Source organism: Pyrus communis, chromosome 15, assembly GCF_963583255.1.
Source record: "Pyrus communis chromosome 15, drPyrComm1.1, whole genome shotgun sequence".
Taxonomy (NCBI): domain Eukaryota; kingdom Viridiplantae; phylum Streptophyta; class Magnoliopsida; order Rosales; family Rosaceae; genus Pyrus; species Pyrus communis.
In genome coordinates, this window is record NC_084817.1 from 5517649 (window position 1) to 5531576 (window position 13928).

General features: G+C 37.8%; 2 protein-coding genes across 2 annotated transcripts; both read right to left on the bottom strand.

Moving 5' to 3' along the window:
- Positions 1 to 725: 725 nt before the first annotated feature.
- LOC137717915 (putative pumilio homolog 7, chloroplastic) lies at positions 726 to 4300 on the bottom strand. Its single transcript, XM_068457420.1, has 6 exons — positions 3175 to 4300; positions 2870 to 3032; positions 1910 to 2073; positions 1561 to 1819; positions 1201 to 1325; positions 726 to 1092 (listed from the first exon to the last, which is right to left on the bottom strand). The coding sequence occupies exons 1-5, from the start codon at positions 3915 to 3917 to the stop codon at positions 1209 to 1211; spliced, it is 1446 nt and encodes a 481-aa protein (XP_068313521.1). The 5' UTR covers positions 3918 to 4300; the 3' UTR covers positions 726 to 1092; positions 1201 to 1208.
- Positions 4301 to 8037: 3737 nt separating this feature from the next.
- On the bottom strand, positions 8038 to 11299 carry LOC137717916 (metal transporter Nramp2-like). Its single transcript, XM_068457421.1, has 4 exons — positions 10575 to 11299; positions 9852 to 9988; positions 9106 to 9758; positions 8038 to 8788 (listed from the first exon to the last, which is right to left on the bottom strand). Exons 1-4 carry the CDS (start codon positions 11168 to 11170, stop codon positions 8567 to 8569), a joined length of 1608 nt encoding a protein of 535 aa, XP_068313522.1. The 5' UTR covers positions 11171 to 11299; the 3' UTR covers positions 8038 to 8566.
- Between the last annotated feature and the right edge of the window lie 2629 nt (positions 11300 to 13928).

A 13928-nucleotide genomic window follows, 5' to 3' on the forward strand; every position in this document is an offset into this window, starting at 1 on the left:
CTTCTCAATTATGTTAGCCAATAATTTTATTCGTTTCTCTAGAAAATATTTTCTTAATAGAATGGAAAATTAATATTTTTCGGTCCTTCTTTGTACTTGGTAGGAAAATAATTAACAATGTTTTTTCTCCTCCTACCCTCACGGAGCATGAGTTCAAATCTGCTGTCCTTATTTCGTGTGTAGCTTCTTTGTAGCATTTATCTGTGGTTGTCATGTGTTAATAAACTTAACATTTCTTAACTTTGTTGTTATAAATTTAACACGTGTCAATTAATGATATAGGTGACACAAAATAGGTGCAGAAGATTTAATCTCACCCTCATGTCAGTTGTTTTCAATTGATTTACTCAATCCAATGCTCAAAAACAAAGAAAAATTGCATAAGAAGCTAAAAAAAAGGTGTAAAAGACATAAACAAAAAATTAAATAGTTATCAAACGATTTCTAAAAAAAATTTGCAAGACCTTATAAGAAGTTGTTTCACTCTTCTTATTGCCAAACACCAACTTTTCTCACAATCTCAATCTCCATAGTTTAGAATATCGCTGGTTCAAAATATACATCAATTTCAACAAATCCAAACGGAAGGACTAAAGTGAACAATAAGGGAAAAAAAAAATTAAATGAATTTCTTTTATCCCAAATACAGCAAACATATATGATTATTATTATTTTTTAAATTACTGAACAATATTCCATCCAGAATTGTGAATAAAAGTTTCCCTATGTAAATACAAATAGCATCTCAATTGTTTTAACTTTTACGTAAATAAAAGAAAAGAAAATTACAGCAGAGTTAATTCAGAACAATTCCAACGTAGCTATTGCCTTCCTAGTTGACATAACAGAGTACAACAATCAAGTGTGGGTGAGATCACAATATACAAAAACCTATTCCCCCAATACAATGGGAGGATCACACAACTCTACAGTTTCGTAACGGACATTAACCATCCCTCTGGGATCCTTTCGACAGGATTTCGATATTACAATACTAAAGTTAGCTCCTAACAGGCTGCAGATATCCACACGCATATTTTCTGTTGTTCCAACACCTACAAAAGTCACTTTGCAACGTAGGCGGAAGAAACTCTACAAGATAGCGAAACAACAGGACAGTGAGATCAATCCATCTGCATCTATATTTGGGACTGAAAAATGAGAACAACACAACAGACACCTAGAGATGCAATTTCTTACTTGCATGTCTATATCCGTCGCAGGCACCTGTCAAGCCGAGCAAGTACTTTTCTTCCATAAGAATTTCCACGCAGAAAGTCGGAGTATAAATTAACCAGATTTAGTAGAGCTTCATGGTAGATACCCTGTTCTTGTGCAATAAATGAGATTTAAAAACCACACAATTGAAACTTAATCAAAATCATCTAGGCTTAAAAGACCGATGAGCATATGAAAAGATAATTTCACAGCTACAGAGATCATAAGTTGATAGTTAAGAAACGTAGAGTGCTAGGATATCGTATCAATTTAAATCTTCACAAAACGTTTTCAAGTAAAATGAAGTAAAGTAAAAACATCCAAGCACTTAGATGGTCTAACCTTAGAAACCTCGAGTGCCGTCTGGATGACAAAGTTCCCATACTGGTGAACAAGAAGCATTGACACATTTGGGTTGGTGACCAACTCGAATATAATCTGTGAAGATTGTTCTTCGCTTGACTCGGACAAGCATTTCTCCACAACGCAGCTACCAAACTTATTCAATGATATAGAAATATAACTGCCTTGAAGTTGTCTCAAAAGATTTTGTGTGATTTGCGGGATCCTCAAACCCAGTAAATGTTGCACCACGTAGTTTCTAGGGTATTGGGAAAATAACAGAAAACATTAAGTAAAGATTTAGAGCATTATGTTTAAAAAGTTTGGATGAAATATCATAGGAACAAACCCGTAGCGATCTACTGCAAGTACTGTTGCTTGCGCTATGATAGCAGCAACAAGGCGTTCTCTATTTTCACCACTAGAGTGTTCAATGCACTTTTGTAGCACACAACAGCCACTTTTGTCCTTCCCAATTGTGGAACAATTAATAGCCACCACAAGCAGAAGACCCTGCCAAAGAAAATGTGGCCAGAAATCAAGATACAATGTCCTGTACTTAAGGAGTGGATTCAAGGACTAGTTACAAAGAGCTTCTAAAATGATGCTTTAAGTAACATGGAAAGATTGGTGCTTCTTGATCGCCAGATCTTGTATCTACAAGTGACATGATCTCTTTATTATGCATGTCCCTTTCTAAAATACCAACGTTGGATGTGAAAATATGATGTGGAACACAAGGTGAAAACCATTGATATGAGAAGTAACTACGAAAATAAAGATTATCTATTGAAACTAATGATCTACATAAACTTCAATTACAAGATTCCATCATGTAAATCATGGATACAAAATTCATGTGCTTTGCCGGACAAATTTAGAAATAAAAAGCCTAAAATTTTGGTTGTTCAATTAGGGTGGAAGTGAGGGTCCAATGTAGTCCCTTCTGCAGTTAAAATTTAATTCCAAATGGATGTATCACACTCTTTGTTTGAACAAATCACGACCCATGATAGCCTATTAGAAATAACATTAGGTGCATGGATGATAGTTTCCTGCTTTCAAAAGCTAATAGGCTAATAAAGTTCCAGCCACAAGCTGTGGATCGGCTTAAAATCATAAAACTTTATTGATCAAGAGTAAGTACTTATCGTGGATTCTTGCAACACGTAACGATCACAAAAAAAGACGAGCAGAACCAGCCAACATTCAAATCCAAATCCAACTGCAACATGTAAGACTAACATAACAAGATACAACGTTAATTGCAAATCGCGTAGGCTGTAGAGTAACAGGACGGAAACATTACCCTGTTGTCTTCCTCAGAAAAATTCTCTAAGCACTGTTCGATCACATGTTGGCCATTGTTGTTCTTACTCAACACAGCGGCAGCAGGGCTCAGAGCTCCCATAATCAACGACACTTGCTCTTGGTTAGTAACGTACTGCAACAATTTCTGTACAGTACGAGTCCTGTCACAAGAAAGATGGGAACAATTACCAAAGTTATTTGGTCAGCAATCTTAGAAGTTAGAACAATTACCCACATATATACAAACAACAAATGCAACGGGCTTGTAATTTAAGTGGTTAAGAGCATTTACGCGGACCATACCCACGAGTGTCGAGGGCAATACAAACCAGTGACGTATGACTCTCCAATATCAACTTCGAAAGCATACGGGTCCTCTGCTCTTCGGTGCAGACCTCCACAAGCTTCTGAACGACATAGTTCCCGTAAGGGTCGAGCATCAAAACGACCACATTTTCCATAATCTCCAAGAATATTAAATCAATCACATCCCTGTTCGGTGCATCCTCCATTGTTTTCTGCAGAAAACGACAGCCGTGCTGCTGCTTGGCCAAAGCAGAGATATTTCCGCGCAAATCAGCCAACGACAGGCGATCCAGAGGTTTTTGAAACCCAGCAATGTCAGAATGCACCCAGCAATCTTGATTGGGAACAAAGCCATTCGAGCCATTTCCCACCCAGCAATTTTCAAGACCAAAATTCCCTAAATCCCCACACCCGCCGTTCTGTGAGTTCAGACGACTCTGCAACGACTCGCCGCCGCAAAAAGGCATCGAATTTCGGCCGCTAAATCCGTGATCGCTTGATGGGTAGTTCAGCGCCGGCCCCTTACTGTAATCGCCGCCGTCAATGCCGGAAATCCGCGACTGCTGGCGGCTGAAAGCTGACATATTTAGGCGAGAAAAGGCAGCCTCCAGGGTTTGATCAGAATGGGATTCTCCCCCAATGTGGTTCTGCGACGATGAGCTTCCGGGCACACATTCCGGCAACGAAAATTCCGGAGCCCACAGCGACGCCGTTTCCGGGAAACCGCGAAAACCCTCCATCCTCTGCCTCAACAGCTATGAAATTCCGACAACAGAGTTTTGAGAGTGAGAGAAAGATTCGAACTTTCCGAGATTTTTTAGAGAACAGGGTTCTGAAATTGCGATGAGAGAGAGAGGGAGAGGGAGAGGGAGAGGGAGAGGGAGATATTTAATTAGGGGAAATTCTGGGGGGAATTGAAAATATGGGAAAAAGCTTGACCAGTGGGAGACTGAAATGGGGAGTGAGAGAGTTTCAATGGGGGTCTGAGTTTGCATGCAATTTATGGAAAGTTTTCATGCGAGATAGCGTGAAGAGAAAGAGAATAAGGTGGCCATGTCTCTCTCTGTTCGCGGCGTATGTCTGTCACCTCAAACAATGGGCCCCAAAAGAAAATATTAACAGATATTGGGTCCATTGGCCAACAGGATCGTTGCATCTTTATGCTACTAGGGTTTTGTATTTTGTTGACCTGAACAAGTTTTATAATAGACTAATGATAAAGTGGTTAAAATTTATTTTTGATGAGAATCGACCTCTCACATATAAGTGAACAGGCCACTAAGTCGCAATACTAAGTGGCCCCAAAAGATAAAATTTAAACATAAAATTTAAATTTGACATTTTATCTGGCATTGTGACATGTTTTAAAGTTTTGCTCTCAAACACAATATGTCAAACTAAATTATTATTTTATTACATTATATTATGACAAATCCATTCTTTGTACTATACATATGATCAACTATGACAAGTCACGAATGAGGATCTTAGGAATCCTCAAATCTTCTCCGTTCATCGTACATCGTGCGGTTATAAATCATTTTTAATACTTTTATTTTAAATTAAATATAAATAGTACCTCATGAAAACTGATCGCATGATATACGGTGAACGAACACGATTTGAGGATCCGGAGAGGATCCTCCTGGCTAAGTCACAGACTCATATTCTGCATTTCTGGAAATACAAAAACAAAGAAATTTGAGGGTCAAATTACCATTAAAATAGAAAAAGATAAAAATCAGAAACCTAAATGCTTCACTTTGTATTGGAAAAGGCAGTTAATGGTTCATGTGAATCTAATTCATTGAAATTCCGTCCAATAAAAGGGAACAAATATAAATCTCCAAAATAATAGATAGGATTGTTGTGAATAAAGCCATTTATAATAAATATTTTAAAATAAAAATAGAAAAATGTGTTTAATAATTTTATTAAAAAAATAAAGTTGCTCTCAATTTTGGCAACAAAAGTGAGGGTTATCAATCCATATCATGTCATATCAGTGGTTTTTTTGGTTGAAAAACATTGTTGCTGCCAATTTTTTACTATTAATACCGAGACATTTTAACATGATCTCCCTAGCATTCTCCTTTATTTGTTTTTGAATTTCATTCATTCTTTTTTTTTATTTTTTGGTGTATCCGAAGGGAAAAAATAAGAGACCCTCTCGAGTACGTCACTGAGAGATAATTGTAATGAAAAAAAAAAATTTGATAGGTAAATACAGAGATACCAGAAATTGAAAAGAAAAGGGTAAGTAACAGATACTAAGATGTTTGACAATAAAAAGTATGATACGATCAATATATAAAAAGAGTAGGTGTGTTTTCTCCCAAAAAAAAAAAAAAAAAGAAGAGTAGGTGTGTTTAATCATATCATACTTTTTATTGTCAAACATGTATCTATAACTTTTTTATATATTGTGAGACTCGGCAATTATGTGGTCAACGATCACACATATAAAGAATGGCTTACACATAGAAATAAATAAAGATGTGGTTTTCTACGATATTTAAGACTCCAGAGAATGAAATATTCTCTGGATGTTTTACTGCTAGAATTTTTTTTTCAAAATACAAAAATTAAAATTTAATGGTTAAAATAGCGTGGGATCAGTCAGTACTACGGTTTAGTGGTATTTCTCTTCGCTTAGAAATGAGAGGTCTTATGTTCGAATATCGTGGATGGCGAATTCGATACCAAATTATGCTGCCAATTATGTGGCTTAACTGAACTACTTATCCCCTAATGTAAAAATATCGATGTACTCAAAAAATACTTAATGTGGGACTCTACGAACTGCTGCCCTAGCCAACCCTTATGCGGGCCTTCCCCTGGGGTAATTTGGGTGCCAAACTATGGTGGCCTCCATCCATGCATCTTATTTTCTTTAGCTTGCGAGACACGAGAATAATAAGGGATAAAAATCACCTTCTGGGGGTACGCTTGTGAATCAATCCCCGGTGAAAAAGAGAAGGGAAGGCGGTGAATCTTGTACGTTGGGGGAGATCGACGCAGTTCAATTCAATAGAGTTTATTGCATGCAGTACTTTGTCCTTGCACTTCAGCAGTCGACGACTAATTCGAAGATAGACATCAATTTTTATCGGAACTCTGCTGCATAGAATGGATTCTACATGAATTTTTTTGATTTTATAGGTCCCACATCATATGAAAAAATCGAATGAAATTTAAAGAAAGAAAAACTTCGGTGTCTCTGTATTTATTGATAGGAAATGTTAAACACGTACTTTTTGAATTGTTATACTCCATTGTTTAATTATTATTGTTGATTTTGTTTCATTTGTTCAATTCAATATTTATAAATAAAGAATGATGTGTGAATGGCTAATTAAGAATATGAAAATCACTTTTCACTACTGATTATCACATTGGTTTGTGCAATGTTGTTAGTTTCCAATGCAATGACGTATTGTACTCATCAAAGGTTGGTAATGAAAAGTTCAAAGAAAAAATTGGGCTATTGAGTATGAATAAGACTAGACACGCCAACTTTTTTTTTTTTTTTTTTTAATGCTTTGTACAGTGCAATAACCCATCAAATTATGAGATATGTGGCATATGCAGTCCGCAGATCAAGTGTCAAATTGGATTGTGAGCAGGGGTAGATCCCCCTTCAAGCAAGGTGGGTCAGCTGACCCTCACAAGTTCAGAAATCCTTCATAAAAAAGCTGGGTGCTGCCCTTTGAATCTTAAAAGCTACTTTCCAACTACTCTACGAATTGCCTCTATGGGCATCAGGCAGGGTAGCTGCTAACCTCATGTCTTTGTATGCGTTGTTATAGCCATCTGTCGATAGGCTCACTTGGCATATGTTAGTATATGTCAGCATTCTCGCTTAAAAGCTATTGACGTCAGTCAACATGCTCATTCGAAAGTTATTAACATATGTTGAGATGTGTGCAACATGACTTGGCAAATGAGTTTAGGCCTACCAAAGTTCGATGAAATGCCAATTTGCATATTATTCCGTCCCAAAAAATTTACATGCCAACCGCTATTCTTACTGACCCTCCAAATAATATTTCCTGAATCTCCCACCGATTGTGAGACCCTGCAATCGGTCCATTGATCTACAAAACATCGTCTTCCTTTTGCTGCTTAAAAGTTTAACGATTTCATTTCAATCAATCCTTCATCGGTCTTTATTAACCACACACCAAAGCCCTTGGTTTCTGTTGAGTATAAAAAGATGGGCAGTGTTTCTCTTTGTTTTTTAGTCTAGCACCGTTGCAACCCCGTCATACCCAAACTAACAACATCGACAAGTATTTCGCTCTTGCTACCAAATTATCAATGAATGATATTTTCATGCTTTTGCATTAATATTTTCACGTATAATTATCAAAATGTTACTGTACTGATGTTCAAGACTTCCTTCACTTGTTTCATCAATTTTCTTTTACTGGTCTCATCTCTGTCACATCATCATTTGACGGAAAAACTCCTTGAACATTGACTACATCACTTGGAGGGCAGGCTTTCTGACTTAAGGGTTAAAATGTTTATACCGTGATTCATGAGATATCATACCATCCTTGCATTGGAACTACAAGCTTAAAATCTTCTCGAGGAAGATTTAGAGGTCTGCTTAAGTAAGACTCTTAATCCTCGCCCTTGTAAGTTGTAATATACACTCTCACAAATCGGAACAGTTCATTTTCGTAATCATCGTATAATAATCATCTATGCAAAAAATTAGAGATCATATCGTGATTTATATGTACGAAACCATTCATTGAGGTCTACAAACAGCAATTAAATTTGTCTGAACTGAAGAAATTAATTAAAAGAAACTGTAAAAAAAAGTCATTAAGTTTGCAAAATCGGATAAAGAAACCGATACGAAACACTTCCGCAAACTTCACTTCCTCATTTTGTATTTACCGATACTCTCAGAATAACAAGAATTTACCGGTTTCATTATGGTACAAGATAAAACTGTTACCTCAAGAATAACAAAGCAATTCGTTCTGATAGCAAAATTTTAAAGAGGCGAAAGTTGCATCAGTTACATGGAAAGAAATCCATCCCGAATATTGCAACGATGCTTTGTCCGCCCACTAAACTGGAGAAAAGAATATTTTCTGTTTTCACTTATCGACCCGTACAAGATGATTGTGTGTAGCTCCATAATGCAACGGTGTTCAGTTGTCTAAATTTGTGTACTCATTTTTAACGAGTCTGGATATTTTGACGATTCAGAAAGATGTAACTTACATATGCACCAAGGTTAGAGAATGTTATGTCGAAAGAGCTTCACTCCTGAAAGTGTAGATAGAGGACCCTTGCGCCTAACTGGCTTGATTTGGTCCGCAACACAACTCAGATGTTCCGTGCTTCTTGCAATCGCGTGGATGTTGATTCAGTTACCTGAATCTGCAAACCTCTTGAACAGTGAACTCAAAAAAGTAGAAGGGAGGGCACCACTCCGTGAAACAAGATATACAATAAATGTTATATACGCAGCTGTGCCACTGCAGACCACAAGAGCAAACAACACTCCTTTGACTTCAGAAATGAAGAAATCCAACAACAAATAACCATTGATCACCATCACCAAAACCGCCACAGTCCATGCCACTTTCTGCAACATAGATCTTGTCAATGAAATGCTTCTCCAATTTTCAGATTACGAAAAGTAAATTTTCTTTTACTATGCAAAATGAGCTGCTGATAACCATAGGCAGATAGGCTTACTCTAAAATCTATATAGATGTTTTCTCTTTAGAGTCGAAAGAAATATGAAAGCTGAATTTGTGGATTTCAAAGCGATCCAAGATCAATATCAACCATGACAAGTGATTACCGAATAGATAGAGCAAACCAAACTAACAATATAACAGTACACATAAAGCTATAGAGTATGCCCAAAATAGTAGAATAACAATGTTAACAACATACCTCGAGACCAGGTCCAATCTTGAAGACCCCCATGACCTGCTCCTTGGACACCAAGGTAAGAAGTGGTATAAGGGCAAAAGGAATCTGAATCGACTGAAGCACATTAAGCCATTCATTCAAAACATCCAACGAAGCCTCAGATCTATTAAAGATAATTGCTACAACTATAGTTGGCACAATTGCAAAACTCCGTGTGATCAATGCCCTCAGCCACTTCTTCAAACGAAGATTAAGGAAGCCTCCCATTATAAACTGCCCAGCATACGTTCCAGTTATTGTGCTACTTTGTCCAGCTGCCAGCAACCCAATACCCCAGATATAAAGAATCGGATAAAGCCCTCCTCCATACTTCTCCTGAAGATACTGACCTGCATTTACTAGTCCTATACTTTCCGCTTGTTTAGTACCATAAAATCCCTTCGCGAAAACAGTGGTGACAAACAAATTGATCATAAAGGAGATCAAAAGTGCAATTGATGACTCAATTGAGTAGTAGTTTAGTGCCTCTTGAACCCGTCCTTTCTTGTTCGGATCAATATTTCTTGACTGTACCAAAGCAGAATGCAAGAATACGTTGTGTGGCATAATGACACAACCCACAACTCCCACTGCCTGCCGAATTGTTTTCGAGCTAAGTCTTGGAACCACAATACCTGCAGGGAAGAGGAAGTGGATCAACACATTTCAGTACAACCAATAGTGTAACAATTTTCCAACTTGTTTGCATAGTAAGGTACAATTTTTACCGATTAAAAGTTCCTTCCCACTCGGTTTTGTGTCAACAAACATCCAGGCAAACGATAAACCCATAGTTGCTATGAGAACTGCAAACACAGCTTCCAACTTCCTCACCCCATAGTTCTCAAGAAATAAAAAGATGAAACTGTTGCACGAAAGAGAAAACACAAAACCCTAGTTAACAGAATTGACCCTATACGGCCAAAGTTGACCAGCTAACTCCCATACCCAGTCACCATAAGAAAAAGACATGAACTTATCAATTAAAACATGATTTTAACATGAAACAATAAGAAATTTTTTATCCATCTGCAATTTTCACGGATAAGTAATCGAACTCTTCGAAACCATGAATCACCAACCCCTACTCATTGTAATTAAGTTTAGTTTTCATCAAAAAGTTGAGTTTTAATGGTGAGGATATTAAAGTCAACAACTGAAATCGAATCCAATTCCAATCCAATGCCACTTGATCAGCTCATTGTCCCAATAAATAGCATAAGTTCCTTTAAACCAGTAGAAAATTAGCTACAAGATTCAACCAAAAGTCAAGCTGAAAAATCACTACCCCACTTAACGATCCACTTAAATCACCATAATTAAGCAGTGAAAACCAAAATTCAAGAACAAATCAAAAAGCATTTGACAAGAAGAGAGGACACAAATCCCAAATCAAGACTTAAAAACAGAGTTTAAAACGAGATTAACGAAAGTAATTACTAAATACCAACCAATCCAAAGCCGTAATCAGAACTCCGGCCCAGAGCGGCAAGAACCCATGGCTCAGAATCTGAATCGCAATGGCGCTCCCAATCACCTCCTGAATGTCCGCCCCAATCAACGCCACCTCCGCCATGAACCAGAGCACCAACCCGGCCCATTTCGGATACTCCTCCCTACAGAGCTCCGCCAAGTGCCGACCCGTCGCGACCCCGACCCGGGCGGAGAGCAGCTGGACCAGCAGCCCCATGGCGGTGGCCCACATTAAAAGCCATAGCAGGGAGTACCCGGCAATCGCGCCCGACTGGAGATCCCCTTCTAAATTGCCGGGATCCAGGAACGCTATGCTCATCAGGAAACCCGGTCCGGTGAACAGCCACAGCTTCTTCCACGAAAAAGGTGGGACCGCCGTGGACTCGTCGTCAACGGCATCGTCGACGATCAGGATCTTCTCCCGGGCCTCGAACGCGACCTCCTCCTCCTCGTCCCATGTTGACGACGACAGCGACAGGGACTGCGGCTGCAGCAGGCGGTTGGCTTCGTCATCGTCCGCGTCGTCTCGCAGCTTCGACAACTCGTCGTCGTGTTCGCGCAATTGGGCGCTCATGGTTCAACCGAATCAGAAACGCACCGAAACGCCTCCGTATCGACGTTTTTATTTTTTATTTTTTTTTAGTTGTGGTGAACTGTTGGAGATAGTGTAGGATTTGCGGGCTGCTAAACGGACGGACGGTGAGATTGGTCGGATTTTGTGGAGTGTGGAGTTGGCATTTTATAGACGGTTTTTTCGTTGACGTGGAAAAGAGAAAATGTTAGTTGCAGATGAAATATGTTATGTTTGTGGCCATTAGGAGGTTGACACGTGTCCAAATTGTCAATTTTGTTGTTATGAGAGTTTTTATTATTATTTTTTTTCACCTTACCATTTTGGAAGAAGCAACATGGATCACGTTAATTTTAGTTTTCTTTTTTTTGTTATACATAGATGACAAAGTTTACATTGATGAATTTTAAATACGAAATTTAGAATTTCTAATGAAAGACATTATTACATAAATGTGTGATATTGGTCGATAAATTGTTTCAACTGTGGCGGAAGTAGTGATATCAGGATAAGAGTTGGGGGTATGTAGAACCAGCAGTTTCTGACATGATATGAAAACGACAATAAAATAACGGGTTTCGGGTCAACATGATAATTAAACCCTCATTATCGGGTGACTCGTTAAGAACCAGTTAATAACGGGTATACACGTGGGTAATATGTGGGTAACCCGTTTCGACCCGTTAAGAAAAAAATTATTTTGATAATTTTAAAGTTTAATTACTAAAAGATTTATTATCAAATACAATTGCCATATTAATATATACAATATATTCTATATATAAATATATATATATTTTTTAGATAACAATATATTCTATATTAAATATATAGTTTTGTATTATTATTCTATATAAGTTATAAAAAAATAAAAAAAAGTTTTAGTCATTCTTTATTTTTATTACAAGTGTTCCTTATTATCATTACTAAGATAAATTTTACTTAACATGTTGTTGTCCAAAATTAAAATAAACTGGTATAGTATTTGTATAGGCAAGAACTAAGAAGACATACATACATGTCACATTCCGGCCTGGGACAGATCACTTCCCGGGCCCGCTCCACCACCGTAGCACAATTAGGGGTGGAAAAAATTCCCAAAAATCCCGAACCGAACCGAAAAAATCCCGATCCCAAACCAAAAATTTCCCAAACCGAAATTCCTGAAATTTTCGGGATGCTACCCCGAACCGATCCCAAAATTTCGGTATGGGATTCGGGATTGGCTTCTCGATATTTCGGGAATCCCATACCAAACCGAAAATATATAATATTAATTATTATATATATTATTCTTTTATAATCGTTTGATATTCATGTGGATTTTATTATTGCTGCTGCCATGGCTGATGATTTTAGAAGGCTTGATTCTTTTGTCTCTCAACATATTGCAAAAAGGGTTTAATTAATTTGAATTTTGACTATGATAAAAACAGGCAGGCATGCCAGTGTTCAATTAAATGGTAGTGTGAATGAAATGAAATTTCTAGTTCATGAATGTGTTCTTGAATTATATATTTGAAGAACAATTCATAATTTCATATTTCAATTTGGGATTCCCGATTTGTCCCAAAATCCCGAAAATATTTCGGGATTCCCGAAAATTTGGTTTGGGATTGGTCTTCAAATTCCCGTCCCAAAAAATTTTGGTTTGGGATTCGGGATACTAGTTTTGGTATGGTATCCCATACCGAACCACCCCTAAGCACAATATTGTCTGCTTTGGGCTTACCATTCCGGGGTTTAATTAATTTGAATTTTGACTATGATAAAAACAGGCAGGCATGCCAGTGTTCAATTAAATGGTAGTGTGAATGAAATGAAATTCCTAGTTCATGAATGTGTTCTTGAATTATATATTTGAAGAACAATTCATAATTTCATATTTCAATTTGGGATTCCCGATTTGTCCCAAAATCCCGAAAATATTTCGGGATTCCCGAAATTTGGGATTCCCGAAAATTTGGTTTGGAATTGGTCTTCAAATTCCCGTCCCAAAAAAATTTTGTTTGGGCTTCGGGATACTAGTTTTGGTATGGTATCCCATACCGAACCACCCGTAAGCACAATATTGTCTGCTTTGGGCTTACCATTCCCTCACGGTTTTGTTTTTGGGAACTCACGAGCAACTTCCCAGTGGGTCGCCCATCATGGGATTGCTCAAGCCCCCTTCTCGCTTAACTTCGGAGTTCCTATGGAACCCGAAGCCAGTGAGTTCCCAAAAGGCCTCGTGCTAGGTAGGGATTGGAATATGCATATAAGGATCACTCCACTGGGCGATGTGGGATGTCACATACAAGTATGAAAAATGTGAAAGAATATATAAACACTCGTGATTCATCATTATTGCTCCACAAGTAGATAATGGTTACACTTACATTATCGTTTAGATCTTTAAAATCCTCCAAACCCTCATGAATAATGTTTTTTATTTGAGGGAAAAATTAATAAAATTAATAATAATTATTGTAGAAGTATAAAAAAAATGTAAAAAAAAATATATACAATCACTCATAGTGACAAGGTTTACAACTTTCATGAAAGGATCTGTCACATCCCGGCCTGGGACGAATCACTTCTCAGCCCCGCTCCACCACCGTAGCACGATATTGTTCGCTTTGGGCTTACCATTCCCTCACGGTTTTGTTTTTGGGAACTCACGAGCAACTTCCCAGTGGGTCACCCATCATGGGATTGCTCTAACCTCCTTCTCGCTTAACTTTGAAGTTCCTACGGAATCCGAAGCCAGTGAGGTCCCAAA

Bases quoted from the DNA above. Each gene is read 5' to 3' on its own strand.
- LOC137717915 (XM_068457420.1), bottom strand. From the start codon at position 3,917: ATGGAGGGTTTTCGCGGTTTCCCGGAAACGGCGTCGCTGTGGGCTCCG. The intron at 3,033-3,174 runs GTATGGTCCGCG...TTCTTGTGACAG, and splicing joins ATTGCCCTCGACACTCGTGG to GACTCGTACTGTACAGAAAT. The intron at 2,074-2,869 runs GTAATGTTTCCG...TTTCTTTGGCAG, and splicing joins TTTCTGAGGAAGACAACAGG to GGTCTTCTGCTTGTGGTGGC.
- LOC137717916 (XM_068457421.1), bottom strand. From the start codon at position 11,170: ATGAGCGCCCAATTGCGCGAACACGACGACGAGTTGTCGAAGCTGCGA. The intron at 9,989-10,574 runs GTTGGTATTTAG...TTCGTGCAACAG, and splicing joins CTGATTACGGCTTTGGATTG to TTTCATCTTTTTATTTCTTG. The intron at 8,789-9,105 runs GTATGTTGTTAA...TCTATGTTGCAG, and splicing joins AGATTGGACCTGGTCTCGAG to AAAGTGGCATGGACTGTGGC.